Source organism: Chrysochloris asiatica, unplaced genomic scaffold, assembly GCF_000296735.1.
Source record: "Chrysochloris asiatica unplaced genomic scaffold, ChrAsi1.0 scaffold00127, whole genome shotgun sequence".
NCBI lineage: Eukaryota > Metazoa > Chordata > Mammalia > Afrosoricida > Chrysochloridae > Chrysochloris > Chrysochloris asiatica.
Genome location: NW_006408645.1, coordinates 4,880,389 through 4,896,496, shown reverse-complemented (window position 1 = coordinate 4,896,496; position 16,108 = coordinate 4,880,389). Strand labels below are relative to the sequence as shown.

Sequence of the window (16,108 nt, the reverse complement as noted above, 5' to 3'; positions counted from 1 at the left end):
AAAAAAAAAAAAAAATGGTCAAGAAATGCTCATGAAACCAGAAAAACTTTCTGCAGCAGCTGAGCCCTTTGCCTTCTCATACCCTTGGAGGAATCAGCCTTGGTTTGGAAGAGCTAACTCAACAGCTCACCATGAAGAAAGACTATAATTGTCCCCTTCAATAAGAATTAGTCATGTCTGTTGTCAGTTATTCTATCAGGAGATCCTCACTCCATTTTTAAATCAACAACCCATGATCACCAGTTCTTGACCCAGAAATAGCCTTTATAAACAGTTTTGTGTCAGAAATAATTAGTGTATACAAGTATATATATGCAGGCTTACTCTTTGAACTCTCACTATTTAAGAATTGCTATCGACCCTCAGGATCGCTGGTATACAACTGTCAGATACACACTGAACTTCTAACCACAAGGTTGGCAACCTACCAGCAACTCTTTGAGAACCTTATCCAGGATCACTATGGATTGGAACCAACTCAACAGCACTTAACAACAACAATCCACTATCAAGAACTGAACAGATACAGATAAATTGTCTGGTGAATCCCTCATGATCTTGCTTTGTGAAATCCAGGAACCAGATAGATTCAGACAAGCTGTTATTCCTCACTATCTGAACTCTCACATACCTTTTTAAAACTCAAACCAGGGTTTTGAACTGGTTCTTCCCAGTTCACTCATAGCCATGGAAGCAGAATCTGAACAGACTCAAATTCTGAAAATTTGTGTGAAACACAACAATAACCAGAATGGGAAAAAATCACAGGTACAAAGCCCTGCTAACAACTTAACTTCCATCTTAGAAAACAAGAGTAGGATACTCATTCCATAGCAGCCAAATCTCTTGCCTGTCAAATTATGAGCTGAGTTAGAATCATCAGTGCTCTGGATAAAACAACCTACTCCACCATTTTGAATGTGTGTTGCTCTCTACAGCCATGGCAATAATCCAATCTCATGCTCACTACACTGCTTCTGAGTCTTCCATTCCAGAGTTTCAACCTGTAATTTTTCTCATTCAGTTATCATTCCAGATCACTCAAATATTTAAAATGTAGGTCTGCTTTGGTTCACTGCACCACCTATAATTAAACTGGTTTGAACTGATTCAAAGTCCTGATTCAAACTAAGAAAACAAAATCAGGTTGGACAGTGAAAGATACATGCATAAGTCTTAATGTATGTGTACACATACACACGTGCATGCATGTGCAAAAACGTATCATTATGATATACATTGATAGTTTTTACATTTGCATAATACACTATTTATAAATAGGATCATTCTGTTTAAACTTTAAAATTTGCTTTTGTTTCTATGATACTAGTATATCTTGCCCTAATATAGAACACCAGTACTAGAATAGTATATCTAGTATACCTTGCTTGCTGAAAGTGAAGAGGACTTAAAATACTTATTGTCATCCAAGACTACAACTTTGGGTATATAGTTGCACCTCAATGTAGAGAAGACAAAAGTCCTTACTACTGGACAAATAAACAAGACTGAAATTGTCAAAGACTTCATTTTGCTAAGATCAACCATCAACACTCAAGGAAGCAGCCAGCAGTGAGAAAATTAAATAACGTATTGCATTAGGTAAAACTGCTGCACAAGATCGCTTTAAAGTGCTCAAGAACAGATATCAGTTTGAAGACTAAGGTGTATCTAATCCAAGACATGATATTTTCAATGACCTCACATGCATGCAAACGCTGGACACTGAATATGGAAGACCATAGAAGAATTGATGCATCTGAGATATGGTGCTGGAGGAGAGTATTAAAAGTATCATGAGGACTGTCAAAAGAACAAACAGACCTGTACTGGAAGAAGTACTGTCAGAGCGCTCCTTGGAAGCCATGGTGGCCAGACTGTCTCTCATACTTAGAACATACTGTCAGAAGGGGCCAGTCCCTGGAGAAGGATATCATGTTTGGTAAAGTGGAGGGTCGGAGAAAAGGAGGAAAACTCCCATCTAGATGGATTGGCACAGTGGCAGCAGCAATGGGCTCAAATGTAGCAGTGACTATGAGGCTGGCACAGGACCGTACAGTGTTTCATTCTGTTGTGCTAAGGGTCGGTACTGACTTGATAACACCTAACAACAACAAAAACTAGTATATCTTTAACATTGTTCCACATCAGTGAAAAAAAAAGGAGTCCTGGTGTGGCCCTGTGGAATAAACATTAGACTGCTAACTGCAAATTCGGTGGTTCAAACCTACCACTTGCTCCCTGAAAACCCTACACAGGGTCTCTATGTGTTGGAACTTAACATCAACGACAGTTGGTGAACAGAGAGTCTGTTTTCAGTTTCTTGTCACTCTAACCAGTGCTGTGATAACCATGTTATGTATCTTTGAAAATCTATGCAAGAACATCCCTAGAAAATATTTCTAAAAATGGAATGGCTAGATCAAATTGTATGTGAATGCTTTATTTTGACAGATACTGCCAATCTACTATCAAAAAATTTATGACACAATAAAAGCATAAGCAGCAAAAGACAAAAAAGATAAATAAAGTATTATGAATTGAGTTATGCCCCCAACAGATATAAATTCTAAATTCTGAACTCTACGCCTGTGGTTATAATTCCATCTGGAAATGTGTTGTCTTTGTTATGCTAGCTTTAGTATAGAGTGAATCTTGAGTCAATCTCTTTAGAGAGATAAAAGAAGTTGAATAAACAGGTGAGTAAAAGAGAGATGAGGAAAGATAGATGCCAAGATGCATAAAGATCTCGAAGGAATGAGGAAACAGAAGCTGAAGAGAGAAGAACCTTGCTCCAAAGTTGACACAAAGAGAAAGACTTCCCCAAGAACTCATCCTCTGAATTCAGACTTCCAGTCTCCTAAAAGCTGTGCAAGAATAAATGTCTGTTTGTTAAAGCGATTTACTTGTGGTATTTCCATTATAGTACCACTAAATAAGTCATCTGTCAGTTTGTCTTACTGTGGTGGCTTGTGTGTTGTTAATGCCGTGCTGGAAGATATGCCACTGATATTTTAAAGACCAGCAGGGTCACCCATGGTGGACAGGTTTCAGCAAAGATTCCAGACCAAACAGACTACAAAGAAGGAGAGACAGACTACTTTTGAATGGTTAGCCACTGAAAACCTTACGAATTGCAGTGGAACATTATTAGATATACTACCGGAAGATAAGCCCCCTATGAGTGGAAGGCACTCAAAATACAACTGGGGAAGAGCTGCCTCCTCAAAGTAGAGATGACTTTAATGACAGGAACGGAGAAAAGTTTTCAGGACCTTCATTTGCTGAGGGGGCACAACTAAAAATAGGAAGAACCAGCTGCATACATTCATTAATAATTGGAACATGGAATGTATGAAGTATGAATCCAGGAAAACTGGAAGTCATCAAAAATTCAATGGAATGCATAAATATTAATATCCTAGGAATCAGTGAGCTGAAATGGACTAGTATTGGCCATTTTGAATCAGACAACCTATAGTTTACTATGCATGGAACAATAAATTGAAGAGGAATGTTGTCGCATTCACCTTCAAAAAGAGCATTTCAATATGTATCTTGAAATACAGTGCTGTCTGTGATAGCATAATATCCATAAGCTGACAAGGAAGACCAGTTAGGACAACAATTATTCAAATTTACACACCAACCACTAAAATGATGAAGTAATTGAAGAATTCTACCAGCTTCACTGATAAAACATGCAATCAAGAGGTACTGATGAGTACTGGTGACTTGAATATGATGGAGTCCTGGTGTGGTATTGTAGGATAAAGCGCTTGATTGCAAGACTGGTTTGAGCCACAAGGTCAGTGATTCAAACTTACCAGTCGCTCTATAGACACCCTATACAGGGTCGCTATGCGTCGGAACAGACTTGACAGAACTAACAACAGAATGTGAAGGTTAGAAACAGAGGAAGGATCAGTAGTAGGAAAACAGCCTTGGTGATAGAAACAATGCTGGAAATTGCATGACAGGATTTTGCAAGACCAATGATTCATTCACTGAAAGCACTTTTTTAAAATAATATAAAAGGTGACTATGCACGTGGGACCTCACCAGATAGAAAACACAGAAATACAAATGACTACATCTGTGGGAAAAGACCACGGGGAAACACAGTATCATGAGTCAAAACAAGGCTAGGGCATGACTATGGAAAAGACCATCAATTGCTCATATGCAAGTTCAGGCTGAAACTGAAGAAAAATCAAAACAAGTCCTCAAGAGCCAAAACAGGATCTTGAATATATCCCACTGAATTCAGAGACAATCTCAAGAACAGATGTGATGCATCAAACATTACTGACTGAAAACCAGAAGAGTGTGAACTGACATTATGAACGTCATGTGTGGAGAAAGCAAAATGTCATTAAAAAGAAAAGACCAAAATGGATGTCAAAGGAGACTTTAAAACTTGCTCTTGAGCATGGAGATAATAAAGCAACTGGAAGAAGTGTTGAAAGTTAGCCAAAATGCTGTACAACGTAAAGAATGCAATCAATGTCAACAAACAATTTATGTGGAAATTGCTGAGTTGGTGACTCATGTTTTGTTATATATATTTATATTTTCACTACAATTAAAAGAGAAAACAAAAAACTTCATAGCAATTTATATTCTCCCAACAGTGTATATTTCCTCTAACCCTTGCACATGATACTCAGTTTAAAGGAAGAATAAAAGATTCTCTCTGAAGGAATTAGTCCTCCTAACCCCAATATAATTACACTTTCCCATATATCTTGGTGGATGAATGAGTACTCTCCTTTCTCAGAAGACTATGAGGAAGAAAAGAAAGTTTTTTTATCCTTTATAGCTTACAATAAGAACAGCTGAGAGGAAACATGCTTCTTATTCAACACTGAGGATATTTTAATGACATTTTACCTTTATTTTCATCTGTCTTCACAACTTGGACAAAATCTCTTCTGATGAAATAATTGAAAGCAGGAGCCCTCTTTTCTCGGTGTTCATCAAAGATCCAGAGGTTGACCCGAGCCCTTGTGATGGCTGTGTACAACTGCTTCAGCTCTCCATTGAGAAGCTAAAGATAAGATGGGCGACAAAGACAATGAGGCTGTTGTCAGCAGTTACATGTGACACATTCAGTGGGCTTACTCTGAGTTTGGAAAAGCACAAAAACATTTCAGAGGAGAGCCCAGTGAGGCTCTGAGAAACTGCACTTCTTCCCAGCGCCCACCTCAGAAGGCAAGTGAGCAGGACCACCCTTGAATCAACTATAATTCTTGGTTAATTTGATGTTTTGAAATATAGATCATGGAAAGTTACCAAAATGGTATGGAAATTTCCCATAAATTCCAGGTCACCCTTCAGTTCCTCCTCAGAAACCGTATACAGGGTTGTTATGAGTTGGAACCGATTCAATGACACTTAACAAGTATTATCTTATGATTTCTTCTTTGATTAATTGGTTATTTAATAAACTAGTTTCATCTACAAATATTTGTGAGTTTCCCAGTTTTCCTTCTGTTATTGATGTCTCGTTACATTCTATTATCATCAGAGAAAAGCTACTTTGTATGATTTCAATCTTTTTATGATCTACTGAGCTTTGTGTCTCATCTGGAGAATGTCCCTTGGGCACTGAAGAATACATATTATGCTGCTATTGGCTGTTCTACAGATTCTGTTAGGTTTTGCTGGTGTACAATGTTGTTCACTCCTCTATTTTATTTTTGATCTTTGTAGATGTTCTGTCCACTATTGAAATTAAGGTATTCAAATCTCTAGCTATTACTGTAGAGCTGTCTATTCTTCCCTTCAATTCTGTCAGTGTCTGCTTTGTATATTTCGAGGCTCCTCTGACAAGCTGCACCAGCAACATGGCCACCTTCTGCAGAGTTGCTGACAAGCTGGGTGTGGAGATGGTAGACAGGTAAGTTATGATGCCACAATGCTCTCTTATTAACCATCACCAGCTTCTTTCTTTATTAAACAGTCCCCTAGTGGTAAGTTTTTGATTAGGAGCAGAGATCTGAAAAGGCGGATTCTAACACTTTTTCATTTATGCCAGCTAAATCAGTGCTTCAGTGGTAGGACAGAGTTTTGGAGTTCCCTACTCCATTTTCCTGTACTTTTTTTTTTTTCAGGGGTGGCGGGGATATATACATAAACACTCAGGAATATATAATCATTAACCACATTCTGCAAGCCTGCCTCCTGGCTGCCAGCACACAACCTTTCTCTTTCCATTAGTCTAGAGTCCTCAGCGGCTCTCCCTCTCCATGTCCTCATCTCTGCCTCCATCTCTGGTTTTGCTGCTTCTCTGGATAAGGTCCCACATTCTGCTTCTGCTCGTCTTCCTTGATGTTCCTAGGGTCCTCTGTTCCTGGACTTTCAGATTAACTACTCCCCACTTTTTATTAAAAAAAAAAAAACAAAAAACAAAAAAAAACTTCTACCTTTACAGCTGTGACTGTCACAATTAGTCATGATAACAATTATTCACTATTGAATTGTAAGAATCCTATCTAGACAAAATGAAAACTATTCAGTGGGGATTCTACACGCCCCCACACATTCTGATACTAAACTCACTCTTAGAAACTTGTAAGCCAGTCATTTCGTGTCTTTATTGCCCCCTCTTTTTAGGTAGTCAGTGTTTAAGTTGCTGTAAATAAATGACCTCTGTTACAACCATCATTGTTGTTGTTGTTGTTAAGTATGGTCTAGTCAGTTCTGACCTATAGCAACCCTATATAAGATTTCTTAGGAATGGCTGGTGGGTTTCAGCCAGCATTTGTGGTTGTTGTTAGGTGCCATCGAGTCAGTACCGACTCATAGTGACCCTATGCACAACAGAACGAAACAGTGCCTGATCCTGGGCCAACCTCCTAATTGTTAACATGCTGCCATTTTGCCAATCCATCTTGCTGGGGGTCTTCATCTTTTTCTCTGACCCTCCACCTCACCAAACATGATATCCTTCTCCAGCGACTGATCCCTCCTGACAATATGTCCGAAGTATGAGAGACAAAATCTGGCCATCTTGGCCTCATCTTGGCCTTATCCTATTTGTTGGATTTTTATTCTGTATAAATCATAAAACGAATAGTTTTTCCTAAAGATTTTTGGTTTCCTTTGGCTCATTTTTCTGTGAGGTCTCCCACTCTCTGTGTGAGACCCATAACAACCTCCCTTATTCACAAACTCCACAGAACTTCATAGATTTGAGCTCCTTCTCAGTGATGTAGCCGGGATATGAAGGGCAATGGAAGGCAAGTCCCTTACACACCAAGGTGACTGAGCTTATACTACTAATAAACAGTCTGAACTAAGTATAGTTTAGAACTTTGCTTCTGATAATCTTTGACCCAGAAGGGTCACAGATAAATCATTTTTTAAAGTATCTGATTGAATGATGAATAGAGCAGGATTCCAGAGGTGAAGAGAAGCTGTAACACTTCCCTCTCTGCTGTCAAGCAGTGCCCCACCCATCAAGGCAGTTTTCTGCAGAGAAAAAGTAAGTTTTCCACTGCTGACATCCTTCCCTTTCCCTTTTCAACTCTTTGCACAAACCCCTTCACATGCATCAGGCAAGACCCACCAAGTACCAGGTTCCATTTTCAGTTTCATTTTCTGGCCCAAGCCCTGTCAAATAAGCATGTGGAGAAGTGGCTGAAAATCACCTTGTACATTTCTGGATTCAGCATGAGAGACCGACCCTTCAAGGAGCTTTGTTTTTCCAAGGGCACATCAATCAATGGCTGGTTTTCTTCTCTGTAGTCGGGTGATGAAGGCGTAAATGAGGAAATTATCTTCCATTCCTTGTAAGCCTGAGCAATGACAATATATTAAAGATCAACAAAAGATGCTTCTAAACTCTCCATACAACCTTCCTGAGCTCTACCTTTTACTGGCATGGGGGAATCCAAGACTTCAGCCCCAGTGTGAGGAGGCAGTCATTCTGTGGTCTCAGGGGATAGGAAGGTTTAGCATGCACAAGCAAGGATCAGAGAAACCACAGTAAAAACTGCCCAGACAATAGGTTAAAACAGCTGAGAGCCTGGGCACATGGACCCACTTCCAGGAAGAATACCAAGAGGTCAGAAAAATTATTCCATTTCAGTGTTGTTGCTAAGTGCTGTGGAGTCAGTTCTGACTCATAGCAACCCTGCATAGGGTTTCCAACGAGCGTCTGGTGAGTCTGAACCACCAACCTTGTGATTAGCAGTCCAGTGCTTATCCTACAGTGCTGCACTAGGACTCCTGCTTCTTAAAGAATTCCAACAAGAAGTATAGAGAAAAATACTCAGTGTCCTAAAGCCTTTTTACACCACAGTTAAGAGATGCCACTTAGGGTCAGCAGTTGAGACATCCATGGTAGAATTTTCCAAGTAGGTTATTCAATCAAACATGGATGAAAGAAGATTTAGGAGCTGCGGTAAAGTGCTTACAGTAGACTCTTAAGTCAGACAAAACAAATGTTTGTTTTGGTTCTTTTACTTATTTGTTCTGTGGCCTTGGAAAAATTACTTACTTTCTTCTAGACCTCATTTTCCTGCTCTCTAAAATGGTGATAACAGAGCATCCCAAGTTTTTTTGTGAAAATAAGAGGAGATAGTCAAATGTCTAATACAATGCCTAATAGTCAGCATTTTACCTGTTTTCTTTTATCCATGTCCCACAGCCAAGGGTCAAATAATAAATATTTTAAACTCTTCAGGCCATGGGTTTCTCTCATAACCACTCAACTCTGCGGCTGTTGTGCAAAAGCAGCCATAGACAAATAAAAGGGTGTGGCTGGGTTCCAATGACACTTTATGGACACTAAAATTTAATTTCATGCATTTTTATGTACAACAGAATATTATTCTGTGTTTGATTATTTTCAACCATTTAAAAATATAAAAATCATTCTTAGCCCAATGTTTTCATTGTTAATTGCTGTTGAATCGGTTGTGATTCATAGTGACACTGTATAGAGTTTCTGAGGAGCATCTGGTAGACTTGAACTGCCAACCTCATGGTTAACAGTCAAGTGCTTATCCTACAGCACTACACCAAGATTCCTTCAGTCTAATAGCCATACAAAAACAAACCCCAAATGTGATTCATGGACATAGCATGCAGACCTGTTGAAGTGCATAAATGAACGCAGCATTTAGAGTCCAGAATTCCTATGAAATTCTAGATTTTATACTGTACTATATCTTGGAAGAGTAATAAATTAACTCTGCCAGTCTTGATTTTTCTATTACAAAATGGTTTTCCTTGCCACCATTGTGTGTTTTCAAGAATGCTGGAAAGATGAAGTAGGTGGCTTTTTTCAAAAGCAGTAAGTGATCCTCTTCATAAGGTTTTCAGTGACTATTCCAAAGGAGTTTTTCACTCTTTCTTCCTAGTCTGTCTTTGTCTGGAAGCTGATCTGAAACCTGTCCACCATGGGTGACCCCGCTGGTTATTTAAAATACCAGTGGCATAGCTCTCAGAATCACAACAACTCAAGCTACCACAGCATGACAGACAGACACTTTAAATTTCAAGGAGATCTGTGTACATGCATAGTAGAACCCTCCAGGGGTGGGAATGGGGTATTCATTCACTCAGGTAGGAAATGGTTAATGTTCAACCATTTCAAGAGGTACCATATGATCAAAAGCAAATGATACTCAGGGAGGAAGTCCAAGGTGCATTGAAGGAACTGGCAAAGAACAAGGCGCCAGGAGTTGATGGAATGAAAAATTGAAATCTTTCAATAAAGTGAGACGGCACAGGAGGCACTCACTCATCTCTGCCAAGAAATTTGGAAGACAACTATCTGGCCGACTGATTGGAAGAGATCCATATTTGTGCCCGTTCCAAAGAGAGGTGACCCAATGGAATGCGGAAATCATTGGACAATCTCTTTGATATCTCATGTGGGTAAAGTTTTGCTAAAGGTAATACAGAAATGGCTACAATCATATATTGACAGAGAATTTCCAGAGGTTCAAGCTGGATTCGAAGAGGCCGTGGAACGAGAGATATCATTGCTGATATCCAATGGATCTTGGCTAAAAGCAGAGACTATCAGAAAGATGTTTACCTATGCTTTATTGACTACACAAAGGCTTTCGATTGTATGGATCATGACAAGCTAAGGACAACATTGCAAAGTATGAATATTCCAGAACACTTAATTGTACTCATGAGAGCATGGGAACACTGAATGTTTTAAAATTAAGAAAGGTGTGTGACAAGGTTGTATTCTTTCACCATACTTATTCAACCTGTATGCTGAGCAAATAATCTGAGAAGCTGGGTTCTATGAAGGAAAACATGGCGTCAGGATTGGAGGAAGACTCATTAACAACCTGCGATATGAAGATGATACAACCTTGCTTGCTGAAGGTGAAGAGGACTTAAAATATTTACTAATGAAGATCACAAAAATCCTCACCACTGGACCTATAAACAACATTTTAACAACAGAGAAAAGACTGAAGTTGTCAAGGACTTAATTCTTCTTGGATCAACTATCAACACTTATGGAAGCAGCAGACAAGAGATCAGACGACATACTGCATTAGGCAAATCTGCTGCACTGGAACTTTTTAACGTGTTGAAGAGCAAAGATGTTAGCTTGAGGACTAAGGTGTGCCTGACTCAAGCCATGGTATTTTCAATAACCTCATATGGATGCGAAAGCTGGACAGTGAATAAGGAAGATCATAGAAGAATTGATGTCTTTGAATTATGGTGCTGGAGGAGAATACTAAAAGTGCCATGGGCTGCCAAAAGAACCAATAGATCTGTTTTGGAAGAAGTGCAGCCAGAGTGCTCCTTAGCGGCCCTGATGGCCAAACTTCATCTCTCATACTTTGGACACACTGTCAGTAGGGAACAGTCGCTAGAGAAGGATATCATGCTTGGTAAAATGGAGGGTCAGAGAAAAAGAGGAAGACCCCCCCAACGAGATGGACTGGCCAGGTGGCAGCATTGATGGACTCATGTGGCAACAGTAGTGAGGCTGGCCCAGGATCGGACATTGTTTCGTTCTGCTGTGCATGGGGTCGCTATGAGTCGGGGCCAACTCAATGGCACCTAACAAAAGTGATCCTATGACTTAAACTAGATAAATACTAAATGAAATGTTTTCAAACATCTAGTAAGTAGGAATGGATATGCTACTAATCAATTATAAAATTAACCACCATGCTCTGAAAACAAATGTGAATCATGCAAGTATTTAAATAGTTATAAGATCAAAAACAACCTTCAGGGCAGACTTATGCAGAGGACTCCTGATGTGGCACTGTGGGATCAGCACTGAACTTCAAACCACAAGGTGAGCAGCTCAAGCCCACCAGCTGCTCCTCAGAAACTCCATACAAGGTCGCTATCAGTCTAAATCAACTCGATGACACTGAACAACAACAACAACACTTAGTAAAGCTGTTTAGATAATTTGATTGTTTGTCTACCAAGGCAGACATAAATGCTTGACATTTGAGAGGCTCCTCTTGACAGACAGCAGCAGTTGATACAGGCTGACTTTGAAAGTAACAACGTATTCTAAAATTTCTGAATAAGAAGCAAAAGCTGCTCATATGGGATGACTAACCTCTTTCTATAAATGAAATACTTTTTTTTTTCAAGACAGAACCTTTAGGAGTATGTGTATTTTGTAATAAGGATATAGGCCTACAGCATAATTGATAATTTAAAAATAAGAGGCACTTGTAACTCTTCTGTCTTATTCTATTGGGACACATAATGGTGAAAGAAAAGACAAATCTGCTAGTAAACCTACTTTTAAAGGGTCTGTTATATAAGTCAGTTAAACAACCCATCAAAGTTACATTTTTCAAAGTCCCTACTGTTCCATTCCCTGGTTTCCACAGGGGTGTGAAAGAAAGAACTCACCTCCAGGGCACTGTGTAAATTGCAAACACCCTTATAAGTAGTCAAAGGAAGATAGTTTGGGGGTGACTATGAAAAAGACTACTCTTTCCCAAAGATGAGGGAAAATCTTCCAAGAGAAGGACTTGGTATTACCAAGTCCCTTCCCTATCTCACAGCATGGTCCTGATAATCATGTAGCTAATCAGGTAACAATATGTTCGCTAAGGGAAGATTCACAAACCAGGCCATCAAGACCTCCATACACATGCAAGTCTAGGTAACAGGTATTACAAAGATAATAGCTGCCTCAAACATAAACGGGAGTGGAAAAAGAGACCAGGGTAGAGAGAAACTCCCTGTAGTTCTCCTAATGTGTCAAACAACGATTACTACCTAGCAGCTCTCAGTCACCAAAAAAAAAAAAAAAAACTCCACGTGAGTAGCGAGAGATTTACGTCAGCCTTGTCTTGCCTCTTCCTTGGTTAAAACAGTTTCTCTCACTTGCTGACAGACTTCTTTTTGGTCTTGAGGTTGCAATCTATAAACTGAGGGTGTATGTTAGCCAGGGCATGGATAATTACATTCCCTGGAATACCTGAGAGCACCACATCAAAGATCTCTTTAGGAGACTTAATTACACTTAGTATGAAGTGAATATTAACCAAAACATTCAATTTGTGATTGAATTTTATAAGACTCATGGAGTCATTGGTGGGAACATATGGTTAAGATATCTGGGCCTCTGCCATTCCCAGGATCAAGGTGAGAATAACTAGACTTTCTTTTGCATAAACAGAGTTGACCATAGTTACAGATCCATAAATTCAGAGCTCCTTGAGTTTCTTATTGGCACAAGCATACAACTTGCACTTAATGAAGTACAGGAACAACAGAATCTTACCCCTTGATCTTTTAGGAAAGCCTAAGTCCAACCATGACCAATGGATGTATTATGAGAAAAAATACTTAGTTCTCGAGATTAAAATGGTTCCAGGGTTAATGAGGGTGCATCTTACTGTTACAGCAAAAGTTAAAAGACAGGGAATATGCATAAGGTATAGCAATGGAAAGTTCTAGGACCTAATTTGCATGTGTGCCTTTAAAAGGAAGGGTGTAAAGCAGAAAGATTATCTGGGTTCATCTCTCAGCTCTGCCACCTACATAATATGACTATGGGTGATTTATTTAACCTTCATGACTGTCTGCCACTATATCATTAGGGTATAAAAATATACACCTCAGTGAGCTGGTAGAGAATAAAGTGAGATAATACATTCAAAGACTACTTTATCAACTATAACACACCCATAGCAATATTAATTGTAGGTATTATTAATGCAAACATGACATAAAAGAAGGTCTTAAAAAAAGGTAAGGATTTAACTGAAGGGTCAGTTTTGGAAAGGATTTTCAAGGTACTCCTGTCTTGGGTATGTATACCAGCCCTGTCAAGCATGCACCATGTACATCGGGAAGTTTGCCACAGGGATCAGGACACAGCCAGCTAAGTCCTCACCGGAGACGCCACAGCAGTCAGCAATCAGCCTGAGTACCCACCAAAACACGGTGGTGAAGAGAAGCCAGTTGCCAGAAAACAGAGGACAATGGTCCTGAGCTGGTAGCTTTATTCATAACATACTATGCTTGGAGAGATAAAACTTTCACAAAGATTTAAAACAACGGGCTGGCACAGTGGTTACTGTGGGTGGATCCAGGGGCTTTTTGCTGCTATTGTCTGCACAGGCAGCAAGCACTGGTAGTGAAGCCATGCCAGAGGGGCCTCCCAGGCAAGGTGGCTGTTCTCATCCCACACATTACCTGATCAAGTGGACAGGAACCAATTCTTACTTGTCTTCCCAGAGTTGTCTCTCTTTATGAACTGGCTTTGCCCAGTTCTGTCCTCATAGGATGAGCATTGCTAAACTTGCCTTCATTTGTAAGGTTCTCTTTAGAGCTTGCTCCAACTTGAGCACGCCTGGGAGCCAAGGATAACAATAGCTAATGAAAACTGGAAACTGGCACTTGGATACCAGGCATTCAGAAGAACACTGATTCAAGAAGAGAGCAGGGAAGGGAAGTGCATGAGGAGAGCCAGCCCAGACACATTGTGAAACAACTCGGAGCCACTGTCAAAGCCCACAACCAAACACACTAAATGTATGATGCTCCAAAACACTAACAGTTGGCGCCTGTGACAAACTCTTACTCTCAGGTCCAAATTCTTTTCCCCTCAGTCGAAAGGAAGCCCACACATATACATGCATTATGTAAAAACAATTCATTATCACATACCTCAGAATCAGTAAAAAAGTTGTAAAGAAGGACATCATCAAATTCTAAGCCTTTTGCTTCATAAACTGTTAGCACAAGCGCTAACCCCAGCTCTTCTGGAATTTTCTCCTTTGCCATTTCATTGGCAACAAGTATTACCTGAAAAGAAAAAAACAAAAGTTTTAAAGTAGAAACTAGGTAAGAGAGAAAAATCATCAAATTCTACAAAAAGAAACCTCAGAAAGTTCAACTTATTTCTATGGGAGATGGATAACTTTAAAAAGATGTGGTCAGCATGGACTTGGTCAACCAGGCAAGATGGAATAGTTACAGCAATGACCTATTCTGGGACACAGACTATTGAATTATGTTTTATAGAATAATTTAAACTCTTGATCTTTTGTTTATTGCAAACAAAATTTGATGTTTATTCAAAAACATAAAATCCCAAGAAACTCACCTGATGGGCTCCAAATTCAATGGGCTGCGTTTTCCTTTTGTTTCCTCTTAGCAAAATTGCCAAGTCACTAACACTACAAGACTCCAGGACAGTTGGTTTGGGGCCATCAAAGAGGCCTGAATCCCTTGGAAGGCGATCAAAAGATTCTGGGAAATAGAACTGAAGTAAATCCACCACTCCAGATGCTAAATTGAGGATTCCTGGGTAAAACAGAAAACACATGTCAGATACTGTACAACATGATTAGATTTGTTTCTTTTTGTTTCTGAGATGTCGTATTTTTCTTATAAGCAGGACATATAACAGGAAGCCTGATTCTAGTTCCCATATGATTACCACTTTAACCCGGAGCTTCTCTGGGTGCAGTGGATGAAGGCAGAGATGTTCTGCTGTGGTGAGAGGGTTGTGTGGAATCTCATTCCTGATCTATACTCATGACAGAGAAGAGTCAAGGCAGATACAGAATCTAAACAGTTAGCTATTAGAGTGCTAGTGTAAGGGCCCAGTATACATGGTAAAGAAACAGCATGATCCTGCACCCTCTGGTTGCTGCTTAAACAGGGGCGAGGGGGAACCACGTTATCATGACAACAGCAGGTTAATAAATAGTAGCAACCAAGGCCTCCATCACCATTTTCCACTATGTTTACACAGAGCTGAGATGGGACTATACTAAGAAAAACAGTCAGAACTACAAAAAGGATTTTGCAAAGAAGTTTATCCCCAGTTATTACCTCTTGTTTTGAAAGGGCAGTGGCATTGACTGGACACCTATTAACATCAGGTACCTTCATAAAAATCAAGATGAACCTACTTTTACCAACAGTGAGTCCAAGATCTGAGAAGTTAGGGAATACCTCCAACTGACAGGATTTCCAGCTGGACTGAACCCAGAACTCCGCTGCCATGGACACTTTGCTCACAAGATTAATACTATGATCTTACTAGACTTGCAGTACTCTTATGCAATATAAAATTATGAGAATTAGAAACTGCTGAATATAAGCACATCCACTATAATTGAATTCCCCCTCACCATCAGGAGTTAGCAAGGGCCAAAGCTTTACATTATTGGGAGTGAAAAACTGGAATCCAATAAATAAATGTCTTGTAGGGACTCGGAAAAACAATTTTTGATATAACAATATTTAGAGGATAAAAGATGATTCAGTCATAAAAAGGAACAACATTCTGATATATACTATATAATAACATTGATGACCCTTGAAAACATTATGCCAAATGAAAGAAACTGTTCACAAAAGACCTCATATGATTCCATTTATATGACATTCCAGAACAGGTAAATATATAGAGACAGAGAAAAGACAAGCAGTTGCCAGGGACTGAGGAGAGGGGAGAACAGGAGTGATTTCTAACTGGTATGGGATTCTTTTTAGGCTAATCAAAATGTTCTAAAACTAGACTGTGCCAGTTATACAATTTTGAGAATATACTAAAAACTACTGAATTATACACTTTAAAAGGGTGCATTTGTGATATGTGAATTATATTTCAATTTGT

General features: G+C 39.4%; 1 protein-coding gene across 1 annotated transcript in view; it reads right to left on the bottom strand.

The window, feature by feature from the left end:
- TRANK1 (tetratricopeptide repeat and ankyrin repeat containing 1) overlaps nt 1-16,108 on the bottom strand; it is a 100,933-nt gene that overhangs the window by 31,989 nt on the left and 52,836 nt on the right. The window contains exons 13-16 of the mRNA XM_006869185.1: nt 14,585-14,784; nt 14,146-14,283; nt 7,656-7,802; nt 4,894-5,050 (exon numbers count right to left, since the gene is read on the bottom strand). Coding sequence (XP_006869247.1) covers nt 4,894-5,050; nt 7,656-7,802; nt 14,146-14,283; nt 14,585-14,784 — 642 coding nt within the window. The remainder of the gene's footprint in view (nt 1-4,893; nt 5,051-7,655; nt 7,803-14,145; nt 14,284-14,584; nt 14,785-16,108) is intronic.